At 45.8% G+C, this 22,606-nt stretch overlaps 10 protein-coding genes across 10 annotated transcripts; 3 read left to right on the top strand and 7 right to left on the bottom strand.

The window, feature by feature from the left end:
* Positions 1-126: 126 nt before the first annotated feature.
* N7495_001445 (putative glucokinase regulator family protein) lies at positions 127-2,290 on the bottom strand (the record flags this gene model as incomplete). The annotated part of the gene is made up of 4 exons (XM_057204115.1): positions 127-1,063; positions 1,117-1,487; positions 1,544-1,997; positions 2,058-2,290. The coding sequence occupies 4 exons, from the start codon at positions 2,288-2,290 to the stop codon at positions 127-129; spliced, it is 1,995 nt and encodes a 664-aa protein (XP_057068188.1).
* A 1,163-nt stretch (positions 2,291-3,453) lies between these two features.
* N7495_001444 (putative MFS transporter) lies at positions 3,454-4,973 on the top strand (the record flags this gene model as incomplete). The annotated part of the gene is made up of 3 exons (XM_057204114.1): positions 3,454-3,579; positions 3,632-3,839; positions 3,895-4,973. 3 exons carry the CDS (start codon positions 3,454-3,456, stop codon positions 4,971-4,973), a joined length of 1,413 nt encoding a protein of 470 aa, XP_057068187.1.
* Positions 4,974-5,125: 152 nt separating this feature from the next.
* Positions 5,126-5,870, bottom strand: N7495_001443 (uncharacterized protein; the record flags this gene model as incomplete). Its single annotated transcript, XM_057204113.1, has 2 exons — positions 5,126-5,523; positions 5,591-5,870. The coding sequence occupies 2 exons, from the start codon at positions 5,868-5,870 to the stop codon at positions 5,126-5,128; spliced, it is 678 nt and encodes a 225-aa protein (XP_057068186.1).
* Positions 5,871-6,089: 219 nt separating this feature from the next.
* On the bottom strand, positions 6,090-6,655 carry N7495_001442 (uncharacterized protein; the record flags this gene model as incomplete). The annotated part of the gene is made up of 2 exons (XM_057204112.1): positions 6,090-6,329; positions 6,416-6,655. 2 exons carry the CDS (start codon positions 6,653-6,655, stop codon positions 6,090-6,092), a joined length of 480 nt encoding a protein of 159 aa, XP_057068185.1.
* Positions 6,656-9,112: 2,457 nt separating this feature from the next.
* On the top strand, positions 9,113-9,776 carry N7495_001441 (uncharacterized protein; the record flags this gene model as incomplete). The annotated part of the gene is made up of 3 exons (XM_057204111.1): positions 9,113-9,243; positions 9,297-9,395; positions 9,470-9,776. 3 exons carry the CDS (start codon positions 9,113-9,115, stop codon positions 9,774-9,776), a joined length of 537 nt encoding a protein of 178 aa, XP_057068184.1.
* A 413-nt stretch (positions 9,777-10,189) lies between these two features.
* Positions 10,190-13,937, bottom strand: N7495_001440 (DUF3433 domain-containing protein; the record flags this gene model as incomplete). The annotated part of the gene is made up of 2 exons (XM_057204110.1): positions 10,190-13,833; positions 13,889-13,937. 2 exons carry the CDS (start codon positions 13,935-13,937, stop codon positions 10,190-10,192), a joined length of 3,693 nt encoding a protein of 1,230 aa, XP_057068183.1.
* A 595-nt stretch (positions 13,938-14,532) lies between these two features.
* On the bottom strand, positions 14,533-16,499 carry N7495_001439 (sugar porter family MFS transporter; the record flags this gene model as incomplete). Its single annotated transcript, XM_057204109.1, has 6 exons — positions 14,533-14,995; positions 15,047-15,359; positions 15,419-15,804; positions 15,872-16,072; positions 16,135-16,158; positions 16,219-16,499. The coding sequence occupies 6 exons, from the start codon at positions 16,497-16,499 to the stop codon at positions 14,533-14,535; spliced, it is 1,668 nt and encodes a 555-aa protein (XP_057068182.1).
* A 552-nt stretch (positions 16,500-17,051) lies between these two features.
* N7495_001438 (uncharacterized protein) lies at positions 17,052-17,369 on the bottom strand (the record flags this gene model as incomplete). Its single annotated transcript, XM_057204108.1, has 1 exon — positions 17,052-17,369. The coding sequence occupies one exon, from the start codon at positions 17,367-17,369 to the stop codon at positions 17,052-17,054; it is 318 nt and encodes a 105-aa protein (XP_057068181.1).
* Positions 17,370-18,502: 1,133 nt separating this feature from the next.
* On the top strand, positions 18,503-19,713 carry N7495_001437 (uncharacterized protein; the record flags this gene model as incomplete). Its single annotated transcript, XM_057204107.1, has 2 exons — positions 18,503-19,199; positions 19,259-19,713. 2 exons carry the CDS (start codon positions 18,503-18,505, stop codon positions 19,711-19,713), a joined length of 1,152 nt encoding a protein of 383 aa, XP_057068180.1.
* A 96-nt stretch (positions 19,714-19,809) lies between these two features.
* N7495_001436 (uncharacterized protein) lies at positions 19,810-20,265 on the bottom strand (the record flags this gene model as incomplete). Its single annotated transcript, XM_057204106.1, has 1 exon — positions 19,810-20,265. The coding sequence occupies one exon, from the start codon at positions 20,263-20,265 to the stop codon at positions 19,810-19,812; it is 456 nt and encodes a 151-aa protein (XP_057068179.1).
* Positions 20,266-22,606: the final 2,341 nt, after the last annotated feature.

The following is a 22,606-nucleotide window of genomic DNA, read 5'->3' as shown; positions in this document are numbered from 1 at the left end:
GAGTCATCTTGATAGAAAGAAGCAGCAGATAAAGAGAGTTTTTTTTAACGATTTATTGCTAGTAAACAAAGGGCCTACATTTACCCCAAATTATACAGGGTGAGTAATATTCCATAATATTATTCTTTATAGACAAGTTTTTGCTGATCGATATGAGATGAGCGATTTCGCACCTGCCAACGCGACATCATCAACCACATGAACATTGCGGAATTCCAATCTTCTCTCTCGTAAGAAGTGCCTCAGAGCTTGTAGATATCCCTCGTTCTTCATCAAACCACCCGCCAGGACCAAGTCCGTTTCATCTGGGACAGCATAACCAGCACATCTAGGATTGGCTAGACGGCTCAATGTTTTGTTCACAAGATGTGATATTTGGCCGTTCACAATGCCATTTGCAGTCTTGTTGCAAGCTGTGAACCTCAGGACAGTCTCTGCAATACCGGCAATACAAGACTTGATGTTTCGTGACTGGCTTTGTGAAAGAATTTTGTTCAAAAGATCGATACTGCCATCGTCTACGACTTGACAACCAAGATTCTTGATGATTGCTTCTTCAAATTCGGTCAAGTCATTCTCTTTCACACCATGCATCTTGTTTTCTAGGACGGCTAGGGTGTGTTTGACTGCCTCCAGACCAATGGAGAATCCACCGCCCTCGTCGCCCAGAACATGTCCCCATCCGCCAGCACGAGCATTGCGGATATATTTTAGATCATCGGTCCAAGAGTACCGCATTACCACACTTCCTGTTCCTGCAATCAAGACAATAACGGAGTTTCCATCGCGTGGTGAGACAACGGCAGGTAATAAGTCCACGTCATTGGTCAGCTTTACGTCAACGCCAAAGGCTTCCCCAAGCTTAGGAACTAGTATTTCATACAGGTTAGTCCGATCCAGACCGGCTATTCCAACCCAGACAGAGCGAAAGGTGGCTTGAAGATATTCCTTCCAACGTGATTCCGATGGTTCCGTGCCACTCTGAATGTGCTCTCTCAGTGCATTTCTAGTGGCTGTAAGAAGGGTCACCACAACTGCGTCTACATTTGCAATAATATCAGTCCTGCAAGAAAATTGTCAGCAGGTGCTCCGGTATCAATGTATATTAAATCTCACAAATTGCATGGACCGGCATAACCATGACTCGCGGTGCCATTGGCATCAGTTACCACAGCTGCGCACTTGGTACCTCCACCATCGATACACAATACAAATTGTCTATCTGGCATTTGCGACTGAGTGAGTTTAGATCTTTTATCCAATGCTTTCGCCAGAACACCGCCAGCTAATACTAGTTGTTGCTCGCATGCCTGAACAGAATTACCCGTTTCAGCAACTAAGATAGCGAGCTTGACACTGTTGTTGCACTTGGTAAGGAGCGTAGTCAGTTCAGAGTCAGAAATGCCGTTGCACTTCATACTGAGTGTTCTCAGCATATTGCGAGATCGTTGCTCCAGTTTGAGATTTGAGGCTACCATATCAACCATCTGTGATAAACGATGTTAGTGTCACTCAGAATACCCCTGGAAATTTTGATTCGTACCATATTGCCGTAAGTTTTCCCAATTCGAATCATGGTGCCGGTACTTAGCATGTTCAGCACCATTTTCGTCGCGGTGCCAGCCTTTAGTCGTGTGCTACCAGTAACAACCTCTGACCCAGGCAGAGGCGCAATCAAGTAATCCACATTACCTGACAGGCTCATCACAGATGGAGCCGTACATAAAACACCAATAGTGAGGCATCCGAGACTTTTCGCGAAAGCAAGACCTCCGAGCACATACGGCGTGCGGCCGGAACTTGCAATCCCGATGAGACTGTCACGATCGGGGTTAAGAAAAAGACATTTCAAATCTTCAACGCAGGCTTTCTCATCATCCTCTGCGCCTTCCTGTGCTTGCCGGATAGCTTCATCGCCACCGGCAATGAGCCCGATGAACTGAGAGTGGGGAACAGCAAAAGTAGGCGGGATCTCTGAAGCATCCAGGATGCCAAGTCTATGTATTCCTGCTGTTGGTCATTGTCGGGATCTGACTATTGACTGCTGTTCAACTAACCTGCCACTGGTTCCTGCTCCGACATAGATTACTCTGCCGCCCTGAGCTACACGCAAAGCCAATGCATCAATTGCGCCCGCGATATCAGGCAGACAGGGCTCAACACTATCCGCGACTAGGTGATCATCGACATTGATCACCTTGCACATTTGCAGAGTTGATATGCGGTCGATGTTGCGAGTTCTAGGGTTCACGCCCTCTGTTTGCAGCGTGGCCAAAGTACTGAGATCCATGATGAAGATAACAATCTAAGATTCAACGACCGGAAAGGGTGGAAGATGAATAGATTCAGATTAGAAATTTAAGAGAAAATCTTCTAACATACCAGATAGACAATAGCCTCTAGCAACCACGCTAAGCAGCTAGGGTCCTAATCCCGAGTTATCGGCATTGTTCTAACCTTTGAACGGAAAAGCCGAGAAAAACATTGAAACGCGGGGAATGTTACTATAGAGTCGCATGGCAATAAAGCTGAACCATGGATCATGAGATTCACGTGGTTCAAAGTAAGGGAATGAACTTAATTTCCCCAGACGAAGGACACCTTCCCAATAAGGACATTCTGCTCTCTTGGCTATCAACCCTGGAAGATATCATGCAACTTCGACATTAGTCTGCCATTATAATGTTGCGGTAACTTCCTTCGACCCTCGCATCAGATTCCTGAATTTTTCGAGTGTGGATATCAGCTGCGTTGTCGATCAACTCTCCCGGAGTTCCGTCTTAGTGAAGCGATGGAAGCTGGCCTTGGGAATCAGACCTGTAACAGTGTAACAGTCATTGTGAATACATACCCATGGATACCATCGTCATCATAAGATCTCATGGGAACCTGTCCAAACCTGAGAAGTTAACACCTAGTCGATTCTATCTCGAATATCCCGTTCAGGATCTATGGATGAAACGGCAAACCCGAAAGAATCCAGAAAGGTCCAATAAATAAGCGTTATAGCTGGAAGAGGTGGAGAACTTTCTATCTAGATACACAGAAGCTCTGCATCTGTTATCGAAACTAGCTAACTAGATGTATACACTATGAGGGCAGATCGATACCTGGAATAGTCAATTCGCGATGGATACATTTCATAATCGAGTTGTGCCAAAGATGAAACTAGCACGATGCTACAATCTGCAGAGCACAGTGCCATTGCGGCTTGACCTAAGTTAAGAAGGAACCCTCATTTAAAGTCCCAACGTTGGATAGAGTTGTGGGAAAGCGGAGGTACTCCGCCATTTAATTGTGGCCGAAAATACAGGCATTAGCGTAGCCGAGGTCGCATGTATCTGATAACGTCGCATTTTATAAAGAGGCACAGATATTGTATATATCAAACAGCCCTCGAAAAACGAGTACTTGATCTCCATTTAGCATTTGCACTCTAGTTTCCTTTGCACTATGGAGTCGACAATCATGACTGGAGATGCTCCAGAGGACACCAAGCGGTCTACTGTATACCAGATCTGGACCCATAGCTGGTCTCAGATCATTTTGATCAGCTTCATCTGCTTCTGTTGCCCTGGAGTAAGTCTTGAAATATTTGATTCTTTTTGGTTCATATGCTGACTTCTCATAGATGTATAATGCTCTCTCTGGGATGGGAGGCTCTGGTCAAGTTGACTCTACCATCTCTGCAAATGCAACTGTTGCTCTTCTCTCTGCGACAGCTGGTACTGCTTTATTCATTGTCGGTCCAATCTTCAATCGTGTTGGTCCTCGCGTTTGTCTTCTTCTCGGAGGCTGGGCCTATCCATTATACGCAGGTAGCCTGCTATGCTACAACTGTATGTGATAATACCAGTTCCTCAAGCCCGGATCGTACTAATTGATAATACACAGCCACCAGCAACGGTACGTTCATCATCGCCTCCGGTGCATTGCTAGGTATCGGCGCATCCTTCCTATGGGTCGCCCAAGGAGCCATCATGACAACCTATGTACCTGAACATCAGAAAGGGCGCGCCATTGCCGCGTTCTGGGTTATCTTCAACCTCGGCGGTGGTGTAGGATCGCTAGCCAGCTTTGGACTCAACTATCATTCAAAAAGTGGAACCGTGAATAGTGGAACATATATCGCGCTGATGGTCATTATGGCATTTGGCTGGATCCTCGGCGTCTTTATCTGCCCACCCTTCGCCATTCGCGGGGCTCAGGTGGAAGTGAAGACAGAGGAAGAGAGGACCTGGCGCCAGACTCTAAGTCTTGCCATTTGCACAACCAGCGACTGGCGCGTGATATGCATGTTGCCTCTGTTCTTCTCGGCCAACGTGTTCTACTCCTATCAGCAGAACGTTGTGAACGGAGAGACCTTTAACATTCGTTCGCGCTCGCTCAATGGCGCGTTGTACTGGATTGCACAGATGCTGGGTGGTTTGATCATTGGTCTGATTCTTGATATGCCCCGGTTCGATCGTCGCATGCGAGCCCGTGTCGCCTGGATCTTTCTCTTCGTCACTGGCATGGCTATCTGGGGCGGTGGATACGCTTTCCAGAAGTGGTCTGATAGTCGCTTAGCCAAGGGACTAAAGCAGGATATTGACTACAAGGATGGTCACTTATCCTCAGGCCCGATCTTCCTGTACATCTTCTACGGCGCCTACGATGCGTTCTGGCAGTCCTTTTGCTACTGGCTTATGGGCGCTCGGTCGAACTCTCCCGCTGTGACGGCTATTCTGGTCGGTGCATATAAGACCTTTCAGAGTGTTGGCGGTGCGATGGCGTGGCGTGTGAATGCATTGGGGAAGCCTGCTATGACCCAGTTTGCCATGGACTGGGGTCTGTGTATGGGGTCACTCGTCGTTGCTATTCCCGCCGTTCTCGCCGTCACTTTGACTAGTGATGCCGAATCGGACCTGCCTGTCAGTATCGGCAAAGAGTCGGCTGAATCCGACGCGCCTCCAACCCCGCTGAAGAACTGACCGGTTAGGACTTTCAATGCAAAGTGAATATATCCGTAGTCGCGCGCTAATACACAAGAATGTTTAAATAACTAGTTAGTTCTATAATACACTTCGTTCTTTGTAATGCGCCATGGAAAATAAGTAGTATCTACACCATCTTCCGATGCTATTCAACGGACGCAGTTCTTCAACACAGCGGTCTCCATCCACAACTTAGTATACTGCTTATGCAGCCAGTCCATCATCGAATCAAAAGGAGGAGCGTCGGCCTTGCCCTCGCCTTGGAACAGACAGCTTTTCAGAGTAAACTCAGCCACGCCCTCCTCCTGCTTAATCACAGCACCTATCTCGAAAAGGCCGTCAGAGGGACGCACGTCACGGTGGAGAGGGGTGTCACCACAGCGCACGACGATGCGCTCCTCGTCTTTCTCAACAACCTCGAAGTGGTCGGTGATCAAAGTGCCGATCTCATAGCTGTTGGAGATGAGGTCCTTACGATCCCAAAGTTGATCGGCAGTTTCAGGGTTTTTGTTGTGCCACTGGAGAATAGCACGCTGGGGAATGTATCCTAGAAGCCGAAAGGAACATGGATGAGAAATAGAGAAGAATGATTCAACCGGTGACGGTAGACTTACCCATGCCTCCCCAAACACCAGCACAGAAAGCCTCTACCAACTTGCCCTTCTTCTCTAGAAGCTCGGGTCTGATCTTTCCTAACTCAATGCGGCGGACACACAGGTCATGGAAGGTCGGGTTTTGGTTCGGGTTGAGCTTTTTGAAGATGGGAGACTGGAAGATAGGATCGGAGGCGTCCATGGGCGTAAAGATGTCATTGCGCGTGGCACCGAAAAAGATACTTATGGATGCAGCGCTACCAGCAGCGCTGACTTTTAAGAAAGTCTTGAAGAGGCCCATTTTTGCGTGTGTACTATGTACGGAGTACAAGAGAATGAGGGGGGAGATGATTGGAAGCGGAGTTGCGAAGGAAATCGGAATAATGTCGGCAGGCTTATCGCCATCCTTATCTATGCTCGCGTGCGATTGAAATATATAAGTTTTTAGAGTCCTCTATTCATGTAGATATGAAAATACATAAAGAATTCCATAGTTATTCTGCTGACTAAAATTAAAGAATTAAAAGAAAAACAGCCTTGCCAGACTTTTCTCACTGCGCTTCAAAATGTGTATAATCTCTTGCTCATTGAAGGTTTCCTCAGACGGCTGAGCGTCAGTCATGTCGATCAGCCGCGCGGGCAGATAAACGAGGTGCTTAACACGAGGACCAGAGACAGTTGCCCTGGTATTGACCTTCACTTTGGCGTCGGCATCATCTGAACTATCAGACTTGGTCGGCAGTGCCGTCCATCTCAACCTCTATGAAGTAGCTGACAAGAAATCAATAATTCTTTATCTGCTCGGTGAAGGATTTGCTGGCTTGCTTTCGCGCATTCTTCTAAAACTTGTCCATGTCCTGAATCAATGCCTGAGTCGTGGAGCAGTGTAGTTGAGAAGCTTTGGCTTATTTTGGTGGTATGCGAAGGTCTGTCCTGAATAAACAGACCCGGGGGATTCGGATGAATTTTCTGCTGTATTTTGGGTCTCTCCTCCAATGGGGTTTCCGGGTTTCTAGTCTTCATCAGAGCTGCCGTATTTCGACGCTCTCTTTCAGAACTATGGCGCCATGTTAGGCGCAAGTTCATCATGGAATGTATTTTTGGTCCTCATATTCTGAACTGCAGCTTGGGTGCCGAGTCAATCATGTCGTCGCTGCCATCGTAAGCTCGTTGAGGCAGCTCAACATGTGTTGACTAAATTAAAAGATGCGTAAAGTGGAAGGAGGAAGGTATATATAGAAAGGAAAAAAGTATATACAGCGAGAAGCCACCTCATAGGAACACCTAGGCTCTTAATTGGAGCGACAGGAGAAATGATCGTTCGGGCCACTTTTGGCGACCAGAGTTGGTGGCTATTCAAGTAGTACAGTGAATGTAGCAGTGGGAAATTTGTCGGCCTGGCTAGAGATAGAGAGGCTGCAACTGGTAGGGCTGGAACCTCAGGAACTGAGACCTCAAAAGGGTTCAGATCTCTGCAGATGGGTATCGGGGAGAGTCCTCGTATTATTTGACAATGCTGTGCACCAATATGTAATAAGAATCTCATCTATTCAAAGGGTAAAAGGAGATAAGAAATTGATAACTTCGATGTACATACCTCGAGATATGACGTCATGAAGGCTACATGTATCAGGTGATCTTCACTAACAGGTCCGTGCGCACAATGGTTATAAACAAATCTTCTGCCGCTCCAGTTCATCTTTTTTCTTTCCTTTTTCAGCTCTCTTTGCCAATTGGCTTAGATCAAGTGTAGTATCTGTTCTTTTCAGTTTAATCTCTGAAAGTCTTCCATTGGAAGACACATTGATTATCCTTATTTTTGATAATAGCGACCAGCCTCTGTGCTTGCGCATGCTGGTCGCACTGTGTCACTGGGCTTACACTATCCCCGGTTGATGCGAACCCCTTTTTTCATCAACTGCTTCGGCTTGTCCGATCGCTTGGAGAAGAATTCGTTTTCAATCTGTCATTTTCTGTTTCAGTCTGTGAACTGATTGAACCAGTTGGCCTGAGGCGTCCTACATGTCACAGGAAACACTTAATGGGAGACAACAGGTATTTAAGCACTAGAATCACTAGTTTTATCTATTCTCAAGTCGACCACTCATGATCAGGCTCATTTTCGCAGCCTTCTAACAGTCCATGAACACCATCGCTAAGGGTGCGGTGATTCCATTATTGCCCAGTTATAATGATCAATCCAAGGCTACTCAACCGTAATCTACGATAGGTCTTGACCAGAGGCGACGAACATATGGTACAGATTCTATTAGATCAAGGTGCCAATGCCAATACTGGGCACCTAAATTGGGTACCCCACTTTATGCTGCATCGTTTGAAAGGCCTCGGACTGCACTACAGGCTGCGTTATCTCAGCGTTTCATATGGGGACCATATCTGGAGGGAGTTCTGAATAGGAGAGGTAATGCTACAAAGTAGCAGGAAAAGGATCGAGCATATGGAATAGTGGTAGACTTACTACCCGATCGAGGTGCTAGTATCGATATTCAAGATCACAATACAGGGTTGACTACATTTCCCACCCCTTTCTATCATCTCTTGGCATGGCCTATCAGAATTTTATTTTCTACCTAATCTATTATGCTGATATTCTCTCGGTAAGTGTAATGGGAGTAAATTAAGCACTTTACATCAGTGAATTACTGAAGCTAAAGTCCCCGGGACCCGCAGCTTCCTCCATACGACCAAGTCCAACACCCCAAGTCACAGATGCCATGGGAGTTCTTTCCTTGTACCAAGGTCCATAAAAGCGATACTGGTCGTCATTGTACATTGTGCTTCACTTCTTTGTTCATGAGAATCGTATTGAGACGGGTAGCTTCAAAAGGCTACCCCACATTCCTCAACCCTATCAAGACGATCTCTAATTGGAGAATTTTGGTATCGATTAAGGAATGTAACGCCAGCCGGCTCATACGACCTCAGAATTATCCTAAAACATAATCAGATCGCTATAAAGAGAAAGACAGGAGATCAATCTTAAAGAAGCTGACTCGTTACTTATTATCCTCTACAAGCAGCATTCTTCAAAACCAGAGCTCTATAATCTAGGCATCTAGGTAGGCAAAATGCCAACTACCAATTTAAATGAACCGACTATATGTTTAGTCATAAGCGGCTCAAATAACCTTGGAACCAACATCTGAGATCCATGGTACTTCTATAGGTAGTATCTGGTCTGTAGGACCTGGTACCTGTCAATTTATATCCCTAGTTGGGCTTCCAAGGTTCTCACAACATGAGGCGGTGCCGGATATAGACCTACCCACTCACAAAGAGCTCAAATACACCATTTAACTACCTGCCATCCATGGATCCGAAGATGTCATTGTAACATCTCATAATGCTCTTTTCTAAGAAACCGTATATAGTCAAAGACTCGGGTTGATTCTCCAGTCTACGGTGTCTTGCCAAAATTTGATTTCTAAATTTCATCTTCATCTACCTCCAGGACGTTTGGTACTCAAAATTGCAATATCGAATCAACAGTATCATTCGCATGGATAGTCGAAAGCCTACGTAATGCACTATCTCGCCCTAAACATTTCTTTCCTGTTGGTTGTCTCGGCTTCTTTTACCGCTGGTCAGAGTCCCACCCCAACTGCAAGCCCTACAAGCGCACCAGTAGTTGACGGAACATGTGCTTCCCAAGAGTAAGCCTCGCATTATATACACCTACCCAAACCTCAATCCTGATAAGAACTAGTCTGGTGGATGAATGTATAGCAGCAATGAAAATCGGACTCAACAAATGCGCAGAAGATAATTGGGATTGCAAATGCTCAGGCATCGCAAACATTTCCAAGTGAGTTTTTACTAACCCCGCCATACCTGATGAATAATTCCAATATGAAATGAAAAATACTTACTCGGCACAAGCTGTTATGCTGATTGCCCAGACGACCCAAGTCATTTCGCGGCCGAATTATCAAGCGAACAAATTTGTGCTACTGCGAATGCGTATGATAAAGGGTTGACGGCTGTTCCAACTACGTGGACTACACCCGGTCCTCGCGAAGCGACACCTACCGGTACTGTTGATTATGGAAGTGAAGTTACTACCACTACTGGGCCGACTCAGACAACTGTTGCAGACGAGGAAAAGAAATCAGGTGGGATTATCGCTATAAAAGTTACTGGTAGCTGGTTGGGACTTGTGGGGTTGGCAATCGGGGTAATACTATGAACCTTGGAAGGATTCAAGTGTTCTTAGGCGCAATACTGAGTAGACTTAGCATGTGTTGACCTAAATTTAACTTATTCGTATTGGAATGAACAACGTTGGAAGAGAATGGTAATAAAAACCTGTAAGAAACCCGAAATTATGAAGTGTAGTTCTCAAAAATACGAATGAACAACGTTGGAAGAGAATGGTAATAAAACCCTGTAAGAAGAAACCCGAAATTATGAAGTGTAGTTCTCAAATTTAACACGACAAGGTCAGTACCAGCAGACCCCATCTATTGATCTACATGCCCAAGCATCCCAGAGTCATAAACGTCAAATTGCAAAATATGTGCAAGAAACCAAACCGGCGGGGGGCGATCCACCCAAAAATCATCATCATCGTCATCATCGTATAAATGGCCTTAGAGCTGATTAGTTTTGATTGCATGAGTGAGGACCTGGAAGCTCATTCAATTCAATCGCGATGGTCTTGGCAGCGTCCGTATCCTGTACAGACTCCTCGAGTGGCTTTGACTCGGCTAGTTCCTCTTCCACGGCGAATCGCCAGCGATTGTCCGGACTCATAAACATGCGGAATCCATATCTCTTGTTCAAAGTTGAAAGATGGTCGCTGCGCTGAGTGTTTGTCCATGAATGCGTGCCTTCAAAGTCACGGAGCATCCGACTATGTACAATCCAGGGAATGATGCTACCGATTGACCGAGGCAGTCGGGGACCTTTGAATCGGCCTCGACGGGTCCCGAAGACGACCAAAACTACAAATGTGTCAAACACAATGATGACCAAGCCAATTATTAGTAGTGGCACTGACGAAACTAGGAACCAAGAGCTTTTGATTACAATCGCGTCGACTGCAGGGATAGGTTTGGCCAGAGGTTCGAGATAGACGTCGCGCCATAGCGAAAAGTAGGTACCGTACACCCATTGGTACACTTTTTGGCTTAATTTTATGAGACGGACAGGTTCCAGGGAGTCAAAGTCAGGATCTTCGCGCTCGTAAAGACGCGCAACGAGAAAACCCGCCCAATCGTAGGACGAGATGCTATATGAACCGTTGGAAGTCGTATTACCCACATACCTCTCTGGAATAGCGGAGAACACCTTGTTAAACTGACCGAGGCTCACAGTTGCATTGTTGTACAATTCACCCTCTGTGATGAGTGTGTTCGGAACATGATGGTGGGTGAGCACCTGTCCCCTCATGTCAAAAGTCAAAGAGTAGTTCTGCAATAGTACTTGCGGTTGACACTGCAATGCGACGGTATTATTGCTGGTAACTGGATCGGCATATAAATAGTTCCATCGAGCAACCATGAGAACAGAGGACGTACGACAAGCGTCGGTTTGATTTCCGTCCGGCGCAAGAAAGTGCATAGACAGCGAAATACCCGCGTCTTCGTTCTTGAGGACACTCATGCTAGCTCTGCACTCCGTGGAAGGGTCATTGAATAAAAAATATCGCCAGTGATGGGCGTTTGAGGTTTTATTATGGACGTAGTCCTGGCTAGGGGATAGCGAGCGGCACTCCAGATTGGATCCAATACCGAGAGTAGTAGACCTATAAGTAGCGCTGGAGTCTGGATTGTTCAGGTGAAGTGGAACGAAAGCGTGACTAGGACTCGACCAGGGCAGGATCGGAACCCCACTAGTGATACTTGTTTGGATCAAATCATACTCAGTGAATGCGGCGGCAAAGTTCGAATGTGACAAAACGGATTGGCTGTAGTTCATGGTCAAGTCATTCGTTGGGAGGGATGACGTGACTAATTTCTGAGTGAAAAGACCACCAGACACTACGGTGAGAGCCATGTTTAAAACACATGCGAAGGACACAAATACCAGTAACACATGTCTATCGCGGACAGATTTGAGAAAAACAGCGAACGGACTCTGTGAGGCGTAATTCAGTGACAGCGAGGTACGGGCTGAAGCCATTCCCCGCTGAAGATGAACCCAAGGCTCAAGGACACTGAGATTCCGGTGGATTGATGTACATAGAGAGCCAACAGTCGAGGCCACAATAGCAGGGAGGATGGAGAGGATGGCCTGAAGTGCACTGGAACTGGATTGATCAAGATGGCTGAATTTGCCATCGCGCGCAAGAGACGAAATGATCAGACACATGAGAATTGTCACTCCCGCCAGAGCCAAGAACTCGATAAGAAAGAATGGTACGAGGAGGAAATGTGGCATTGGATCAGCATGTACTCGCAGATCCTCTCCAAGCTGGACCGGTGAGCCGTCTTCCGCGATAATTTCTAGTCGATTTCCAGTAGGGTCTGAGACCCAACGACACCAGGCTTTTTTGAATATACGGCGCAGTTGACCTGTTGAAAATTGGTGGAATTCCACTTGCGGACGAGCCAAGATATTAGAAGGGTGGAAAACGTCGGCAGCAATGCTGGACATCGCACCGATAGAGCCAGGATCGCTCCGCAGAAACGTCTCCCTTGTACGGTATAGAAATAGCAGATATATGGTTGTGAAGACTGCCAAGAGCAAGATAGCCTCAGACCATAGCGCAGCAAATGTCACGATGCTGATGGCCACTTGGCTTTTAGAGCGGATTGCAGTGACATTAACTGAAGTGTGGTCAAACAGGCGGCCAACAGTCATTGAAAATGTTTGTTTCACCTCTAAATTGATCGTTTTTTCAAATTGAGCTGCTGTCATAAGGGAAGATATTTCTGACACAAGTAATGAGCTAAAATCGCCGGACTGTTCGCTAACTGCGGGTAGCTCGGTCTCGGTCAAGGTACCGGTGGAGGAGTTTGTTTGAAGAAAAATCATATCACTGGTATAAGGAGCCTGTTCAAAAAGAATTGCCTCGAAATAGTCGATGTTGAAATCATTAGATGTCAGACTGCGTTTTGTAGTTGGATGGATCTCAATAGAGAAGATAGAGCTGTTGGAATGCATGTTGACGAGAGCATCTGCTTTGTAGTAGTTGATTTCACATGCGAGGGCGGTTCCAGAGGCGATATATTTGGTATCGGATGAAGAGTTGCTCGAAGTCGCATTGACGCCAATTAACATTCCATAAATATCGTGCTGATCACACCCGGAGGAGGAGAATGCGTGTGATCGGTTGGGATACTCAATTTCCGTTGCGTGAGTGGCGGCAGGCTCCCAGTAGCGGACTTGGAGATAATCTGAACCCGGCAAAAAGACGCTCTCATAGCTGAAATCCAATCGGCAATTAGTCGCGTTACCATTACCGTACGTATCCCCAATATCAACACCACTGGTATTCCACGAGACTGTCGGATAGCCACCAGTCGACGAATTAACATTGACCAAGACTTCATCATGATTGATACTTTCGCAGGAGACTTCTGCCCAGAAGATGGTTGAATTCATCGACCAGAGAGTCTGATCGTTTGATCGAATGTCTGAATCGGGAAACTCAACAGGCACGATGGCATAATTAGAGGACCGTGTGCTTTGGACTGTTCGGGCGAAAACAGAATCAAGCTTGGCGTTTATTTGAGCTGACATCCAATTCGCTTGCGTGTCCAAACTGACCAAGTCAGGCCACGTTCTCAAGTCTTCATGCGAAAGCTGATTCACTTCACGAAGTTCAAACAGGGTGGCTTGGAGAGCGGGTAGAAGCATGCGAAGGGAAAGCGTGATCAGAGAGACCCATACGACGATCCAGTGGCGGCGACGGGCGGCATTAATGGGAGTGAGGACTGTCTGGCCAAAGTTATAATTGATGAATAAGATTATGGCTGGGGCTCCGCCCGGCTGCGACAATTGGAAATACGGCTCTAACCGGAGGATATCAAAATCAGTGACGGTCCAGATCATGTATAGGATGAGAGCGGCGATGATGGGCACATCATTGTATAGGAACGTTGCGAGGGCGGAGACATCGTCGGTATCGTCGTAGAAGGCCAGCCCTCCCATCCGGTCACTGTATCGCCGTAATCCTTCTAGCGTGAGAAATATTGTGAACATTAGACAAACGAGTGAAGCCAAGTAAGGCGGGCGCAAAGAGATCGGTCGCCATCCTTGCGATGGTCCACGGCCAGGAACAAAGGGAGCGATGAATGCTGAGAGTCAAGATGGTCAGCATCGATTCCGACGATCGAAAGAGGAGCCACTAACCCGCCCACTGTGTCTTTAAACCATTCAGCTTGGATCCATCGGCGGACATGCTAAACAGAAGGGGGCCGAGAGGCTAAAAAAAACAGAGTGCATAGTCAAGTCGCCGTTTAAGGTAGCATAACCATGATGAATCACGATGAGAGAAGTCTTTAGGATCGGCAAGCCAAGAAATCTCTGTACCCCCAGAAATTGGATAAGTTACATGACGCTGGATGTAGAGCGATTGGTTCGGAGGACGCGCGGTCTCTATGTGTGGGGCTGATCCTTGGTTTCCGACTCAAACAGTTTGAATAGAGAGAGAGAGAGAGAGAGAGGGTCATCCCTTACTTGAATTTCCTATATTATATGCTGAAATTGAGATAAATTAATCCCATGGTTGATTAAACCATAATGGGTTCCTGACCCGACTTCGGATTTTCACGGACGAGTCTTGGCATCAGGACCTGAACTATATAACTATACGAGGGCTTCAACTACGCATTCAACTTCGACTGTTTAAGGGTCAGAATGTCATTACTGTCTGCAATAGCCATACTCAAGAGTCAAATAATAAATAGCCCTGGGGAATATACGAGCATTTCAAATTTCGAGTTTGAACTGATGTTCACGGCTTCTGTCAATTTCACTAAGGGCTATCTGACTCGTCACTCATGAGTGGTTGTGCCTTTCTCTTCGGCGTCATCGCTCACTGGAGCTGCTGGAGCTGAAGATAGAACACTGGCCTCATGTATCTTACCAGCCTCAATATCGCCACGTTCAAGAGCAGTTGTCTGACTGGTCGACACATGGGTCTTCCAGGCTGGAGTTCCAATAAATCGAATACCGTTCGGATCTTCGAATATTGCCTCGGTTTCCTCTAATGTCTTACCTGCAGTCTCAGGAAACATGAAGAAGACGTGGATAAACATGGCAGCATTGAAAACACCAAACAGAATGTAAGTCTTCCAGGCGATGTCCGTGAATGCAGGTGGTGTGAATAGACCGAGCGCTGTGTTGAATGCCCAGTTGGCTGAGGTAGCCATGGCGACACCTTTACCACGTAGACGAAGGGGAAACAGCTCTGGAGGGTAAGTCCACGAGGCTGGACCCCACGTAGGCGCATAACTCCTATATGAGATATTAGCAAGCGGTTCTTCGCCTTTATTCATCAAAACTTACGCGACAAATAAGTAGGTACAGGCGATCAATCCTTTTGCAGCCGCGCCTGTCACCCTCATCGATTCCTCGGGGCTGGTACGATCAGCCATGGGCAGAACAACGCCTGAACCTCCCAGGATACCCGCGTTGGAGAACATGAATGCACACATGAAGAATGCACCAACAAGCATGGTCTTGCGACGTCCCCAGCGATCTTGCCAGATTAAGGCGGGCACTGTCATAACTACATTGATAATATATTGGATAGATGAGGCAAGTAGGTTGGCATTACCAGTATACCCTGCCATGCCGAACACATACCCGATATAGTACACTACCATATCATGTCAGCTAACATACCATCATCAGACTCTCAGGGAGAGGGTAGCTCACTCATGACATTCATGCCCGTCAATTGGGACCAGATCTGAGTGAAAATTCCGATAATGGTCCGGTTCAACATGCGTGGAGTGAAGAGATCCAAGTAGGTAACGTTTTTGAATTGTCGCTCCAACTCACACATATCTCGGATATCCTGCAACTCAATAGCAACGAAGGGGTGGTTGCGGTCGCCTTTTCCATGAACCAAGGCCAGGACTTCGTGGGCATCCTCCCAACGATCCATACGAGCCAGCCAGCGGGGGGACTCGGGGAGGAACATCATGGCGAAGAATAAAAGGACGGCCGGAATCATCTGCAGTCCCCAAGGAATGCGCCATGCTGCAGTAGAGTAGTCGTTTGACTTGTTGTTGCCAATGAATGAGCAGCCATACGAGATACTGTGCTAGATTAGCATATTTCACAACCCACCAAATCTAGCCCTGAAGATAAATTTGAGATACGTACTAGTACATTATCAGAATACCCCATGTGATTGCCCATTGCTGCATGCCCACGAATCGGCCTCGCTTCGATGGAGGCGAGATTTCACTAATATAAACCGGCACTTGTGCTGATTCAATACCAATAGAAAAGCCGTTGATGATACGACCGACGATAAGCATGCCGACATTTTGCGAAGCACAGCAGATCGTGGAACCAATCAGCCTGGACGAATAGTCAATAGCTAAAACCAAAGCATGCCCAAGTGGTGTAATGACTCAGCTTACCAGAAGATACAACCGAGCATAATGCTGTACAGGGGGCCTGGTTAGCATGGTATGTATCAAGTAATATGGGAAGGCTCTACTCACGAATACTTTCGACCAACCCTATCAGAGACAATACCCGAGACCAATGCGCCGAGCCAAGAGCCAGCAGCCATAGAAGCGGTGACACCACCCTGTCGAAGTGAAGTCAAGCCACTACAGTTCTCTTTATCATTGTATGGGTATCCATTAGGACCGTCATTAAAATAACACTTGAATGAGTTCTCTGTTAGTTGAGCCGATAAACTCGAGATATCAAACCCAAAGAGGCCTCCTCCAACGACTGAGACAGCCGCAATCACATAGATGTTCCCAATCAACACCATGGTAAGTCGGATTTGGGAAAGTAAGTCTTGTAAAAGAAAAAAGAAATGCTGAAATGCGAGTACTAGGAGGGGGATTATATAGGGTCAGCAAGGCTCTAATATTATGTTGAATATATCCGTGGACCTGGCAGGGTTACAACGCTATGCGCATAATGTGTTTCTTTGGTTTTCTTTTGATTTTGATAGGCTGGATTAACACCAGTTTAGTTCATGATGTAGTATTTAGAACTAGTAGTCTGACTCGCGACTTGCGACTCGGCTGGGGCCGAATTAATTCCTCCATTTAGCGTCTATAATCTGGGGGAAAAGTTGGGGTAATCGACCCACTTGTTCATTCCCCGCAATTTCTTTCTTAGTTCCTTTTTCCACACTGCCTTGCTTATTCTTTTTTCCTATTTTACATCTTTATTATAGTCTGGAGCGACATCAACGGATAGAGAAAATATGGGAAAATATGGCAAAAGTTTAGTACTGATAAATTGTGGCGTCGCCTGTTGCTTCAAAACACGAATTTGAAATCGCCTTCCATCCGCCATAACGGCACAAAGAGGCCTAAACCCCTCCGAATTTCAGTTTTGGGTGAGCCAGCTCAAATTCACTTCCCTTTGGCCTTGGCAAAAGAAGAAAATACGGGGAAACGACTCGAAAGGAATACGACCCCTGTCTAGCGCCGCCTGCATCATCCAATCCCCACCTGTGGTGGCGGCCGGGGGTGTGACTATGAACGGCTCGATCGACATGGACACTTACCATCTGCACAGTGCGTTGGTTCAAGTTCAGCACCAGCAGCGCTGAGCCCGAGTGCCTCTCTGAAGGGGGTGGTACGATGGCTTGAAGCTTGGAATCCTTTAAAGAGCCAAGAGAAATCATGTTGTCGTAAGGCATGAGGTACCTAAGTAGGTCCTTTGAATACGGTCTTAGATTCAATTTGTGGGGATCCCACCTCTTACCGAAAGCCCTGGGGCTTGTTTTGTAAGAGTCGACACGAAGAGTCTTTTAAGCATTTATATTGCCTTCTTGATTGCATAATAGGGACTCAACAACCACTCTCGATTTGGATTTTAATGCGGGGAGGTCGATCTTACCTGTGCTTTTCAGGGTATGCGCTTTGACGATGGAGCTTGGGGCCAACAGCCTGATGTGGCCTGAGCAACAAGCTCAATAACCCCGATGGGAAAAGGTTACCCGTGCGGTATACCGTATGTTGGTGCTCGGGTTTGTGGAATAATCACCTGCCATGTATTTGTAAAGCTATTAGGGCAATTCGGATTCAAAGAACTGGCTTAGGAATGGCTCTAAACGCGATGGCCAATGTCACACATTTCCACGTTCTACAAACTTTTCCTTCGTATTGATAGAAAATCCCGCTTGGTTAATTTTGAAAGTCTGAGAACATAGGAAATTATAGGTCCGTAGGCCCCGTAAAATACTAAGAAGCTTGAAATTTCAAACCTGAACTAAGTGAACTTAAGGGAAACCTATCGAATTGTCACTTGTCAGACTCTCCTTCCTGGGCCCAGTCGTGAGATATAGAGCGATGCCGTACTGCTAGTCGGAAAGTAAGATGGATAATGGAACAGTGGAACTAGTCCAAATATTGAATCCTGGAGGCTGGAAAGTTGATAGTTGATTTTCTCAATACTCACGAATCACTCACATTTCTAAAAGAACTGCAAACTAGTTAGTTATCAAAACCTCCGCATCGATTAGAGTTCCATAGAACCCTTCGGCACAATATTAACCCGCTTATCCGGATCCAGATTCCAGATGCTCGACTTGTCTCGTCTCTATAATTAATTTCAAGGTTGTTTCGAGGAAATTTCAATCGCTAGCTTACTTTTGAATTTTACGCCCTCACTCAGCGCTAAGCCTAAGCTCTGCAGAAATAAGGGGACTAGGGTCTACCGTCTTATGAATTACACTCGGAATTTCATATTCATTATCGACATAGGGGGTTACCAGCTATAAGTGTCCATTCCAAGATTAAGGCTATCAGAAAAGGCATGGCGAGCACTCATCCTCAAGATCGATCAATGCGGAAGATAGTCAAGTGGGGCCTGTTCGGGCTTGCATTATCTGCGCTCTATTACCTGCTGCACGACATTCTCTTCGTCTCAATAGGCATCGGCCGAAAAATCCAGACTATTGAAGAGTTTCCATGGACCTGTACCCGACTTCAACACCCTTTACTGGAGGGCTGCGAGGATATGTGGCTGGATCATCATGGCCGCAAGCTGTACGCGGCCTGCACGAGTATTGAGTCCCGCCAGGGATGGAGTCCCGGTGGCAACTTGTTCAATATCTCAGCTCGATCTCGCACAGATCATATTTCAGTGATTGATATTGACCGCCCTATGTCTGATGGGCTATATGGGCTACGTACGCTGAAATTAGATGGATTCCCGAGGGACATTGATCTTCACGGATTTGACGTCCATCGCACAGGAGACCGGCTTCGGTTCTGGCTCATCAATCACCAACCGGCCGTTAACGATGCTACTGGAGAATTTTTGGATCCAAAAACTGCTGGAGCAAATTCTACCATCGAGATATTTGACTTGGACAATTCTTCGGAAGTGCTCCAATATGTCAAGACTATTGCCAGTGACTCCATCGTTTCACCTAACAACGTCGCTGTGGATAGCGATGGGGTGGGAGCTGTCATAACTAACGATCACAACTCAAAGGTTGGCACTTTTCGTGATTTGGAAATGCTTACTGGAGGGGGAGTCTGACATATTGTCGAATCGATACTGGAGACTGCAATTTTGCTGCCAAAAATGGGTTTGCATTTCCCAATGGCATTATCAGGGGTCAGAACGGAATGTTCTATGTTGCCAATTCAATTTCCGGTGTAGTGGGCATCTATCGATTGAAAAATGGCCAATTGAACCAGGTTGACACCGTTTCTTTGGGATATCCCCTTGATAACATATCAGTTGATTCTCAGGGAAGTGTTATTGCAGCTGCAATTGCTGATTCAGTTCAATTTGTTAAATCTATGGGCAATCCATATAACGTTGTCGCACCGGCGGCGGTTTTCTCTATTCATGAAACAAGCGACGGGAAACACGAATTCAGAAAGATGGTCGAAGATAAGGCCGCCAAGGCACTTCCCAGCTCAACAATAGCGGTGCATGATGTGCAATCCCACCTTTTATTTCTCGCGGGAATTTTCTCACCATTTATCACCAGGTGTGAGAAGTACGATTAATTGTATTTCAAATAGATAGGCAATATTTTTATCATTTGGATGTATCATCGGTAATAAAAGAACTCCGCCGTGAATGAGCATTCTTCTTTCTCTCTTTTACTCTATCCATGTATCCCAATCGCCCTTGACGTTTTCGGTCCATGGATAAGACTCAACGGCCACATTCTCCAATGTCGGCAGCTGGCTTTTACTCTGTTTACACACAGTGCCTATACTGAGACCTCCATTATTCGAGTTCAACATCGCAGGCGGAATGACAATCTCCCACTCGAGCGTTGCTGCATCATCATTGACGATCCGAATAGCCGTTGTTGCATCCGCTCCCATGGCAGTGATATATTCATTGATCAGTTCATGATTATTTTTGAAATTTTCGTGGCCAGTGCCGCAATAATCATCATCATCATCATCACTGTCTTCTGCGCTATCGTCATCATCATCGTCATCGTCATCTTCCACTAATTTTGCCCCTGGCATTCTGAGTTTCTCGGCACTTGCGAAGGCAGCTGTATTGGCATAAACCATACAATACCTAATACACAGAATGAGCATTCGATATCAATATATACTAATGGAGTGGCACGCTTACCAATCTCCTGATGACGGGATCCAGTCTCCAAACTCGCGAAGCAAATAGACACCATTGCCATACCATCCCCAGTATCCTGCAGAAAGTGCTGCATCCCACGTTAAAGTGTTCCCTGCAGCTGCATATGATCTTTCTTGAGTCTGAAAAAAGTATTAGCATATCCTGCCGTGTTCCCCTGGTATGTGCCCAGGTGTATGTTTCTTACTGGATGGACAGAACGATATCCAAGCAGTGTTTTTTCACTCCAATCAAAGGCTGAGGCAAAGCTTATAAAAAGCCAAAGAGTTGATAGAAAGGCCATAATTTTCTAGAGATAATATTCCAGAGCTCAGCCCTGAAAATAAATACTGAAAACAAGATAAAACCTAGTGAGCAGTCTCACCAGGACATTTTTTGACTATATATATCCCCAAAGCAATGGGGCGATAATTCAATCTACCTAGGTAGTTTTGACATCTGGACTTGAATATTGACCTAGTTGACTGGATTGTTGAGATCAGCCTCACGTAAGCCTATCTTATTCCCGAGGCCTACAAGGTCATTACTAGCTGCAAGAACTAGATAACTATTATCTAGGTATCACATAAACAGATCATTGTTCAGTGATGTCAAGCCAGTAATATAGAGCTGACTAGTTGGTCCTTCACAGCCCTACTGCTAAAATTCAACTATTCAATTTACGCTAACAATATCCAAGAACCCTATCTTAGTTATCATCAATCCCACTAATAAGACCCATTTTTCCCATCCTGCAGGATTCACCTCGTTGTTTTACTTACTGTGTAGTAAAAGTGCTCCCATTAGTTAAGGTAAAGCTAGCAAGGCTTACAAGGCGACCCCTGTATATTACACATTATCATGTGAATTAGATTGTTATGGCTGATAAGAAGGTAAGCACTAACTGAGATGAATACCAACCCTCTAAGGCTGGAGGAACCTTGACACATATGGAGTAGATAGTGCTAGAGCTACTCCGTACAAGTAGCTATCAATCCCAAAGTTCCCCCACTCCTTGGTCATTCCAAGATTCAGGAAAGCCTCTCGAAGATTATGATTGTCGATCACTTATAGAGTATGTATAAACTGGTTGATCGTAAAATCACTCACTATGAGTGCTTAGTCATAGGTCCACTGGATCCACAAGGTTGAACCACATAAAAGCTTAGCCTCCTTTTTCAACCAATCTCCATTCTCTTCTTTCCTTCTTAGAAGATACGATTATGCTCATAAACTTTGATGTTGAAAAATACAATTCAGGTTCCTGGATATGTTTTCATTTGGTCAGCTATCATTCACTTTCTGGACAAATTTTTTCACAATAAAGCAGTTGGTGTAGAAATTGGTACTACGCCTCGCTCTCAAGCTAGAAGCTCCGGTTCTGAGACCAGTTACTTTGCTCTTTTCCCTTTTTTGGATCAGTAGAACACTTCCTTAGCCTTTTACCACTCGTTCACCTTTTTAATTCAAAGCCTTGACACTTGACTCGATGATCTAAGATTTTCTGAATATACACATACTGAATCGACATTCTTAGACTGTCTAATTTTTATCACTAGTTTTCGACTTAGGCGTTCAGTCCCTCATTCATAACAAATAATGCAAGTTGGTAGAGTGGTAGTGCAGCTCACATGCCGAAAATCCGCATGCTCCACAAGGATCCCCGGTATCTGAATTTCGGACCTTGATGTATTCTATTTAATTCTTTTTGCATTAAAGGAGATTTGATTAAGCCTTTCACAGCTTCTCTTTCGCTCTCACTCTTTTTCTTTGTTCCAAGGTTGATACAATATAGGTACATTCGTCCATTTTTTACTTAGCTCATAAAATCAAAATCCAATATATGAGATCCTCGGTCGCCAGCACCAAATTTAAATCCAAATCTGCCCAAAATCTCAAGAAAACCAAATTCAACATTGGAACATGTGGATTTAGTCTTGTGTCAAAGGCCCGATTCCATTTACAGTTAGTCTATTTTAGTCAGCATTGGAATCCCACAATGGGATTCCTCCATTCTACAATCTATACACATACACACTTTGGTACGCATACTGCGTTCTCATTTGCCCACTAGAATCCACTATTCCTTGGTAGTCGACCTCCATTTGACAGTTATGAGCCCGGTTCGCCGACAATTTACCTTGAAAAGCATATTTTAAGGGTAAACGAGACTGAAGACTGTGTCCGCGATGTCCGGCGATATAAGACTGAAAGATGCCTCTTAATGGCAGCAGTGGTATAGGCGAGTCAAAGCCGTAGCCACTGGCGGAGATGTATGGGAATACTGCGATCCAGAGCTTAGGACTG

This window comes from Penicillium taxi (genome assembly GCF_028828555.1).
Source record: "Penicillium taxi strain IBT 34144 chromosome Unknown utg000001l_segment0_segment0, whole genome shotgun sequence".
Taxonomy (NCBI): domain Eukaryota; kingdom Fungi; phylum Ascomycota; class Eurotiomycetes; order Eurotiales; family Aspergillaceae; genus Penicillium; species Penicillium taxi.
The sequence above is the reverse complement of the archived record's forward strand: the minus strand, read 5'-3'. Positions and strand labels throughout refer to the sequence as shown.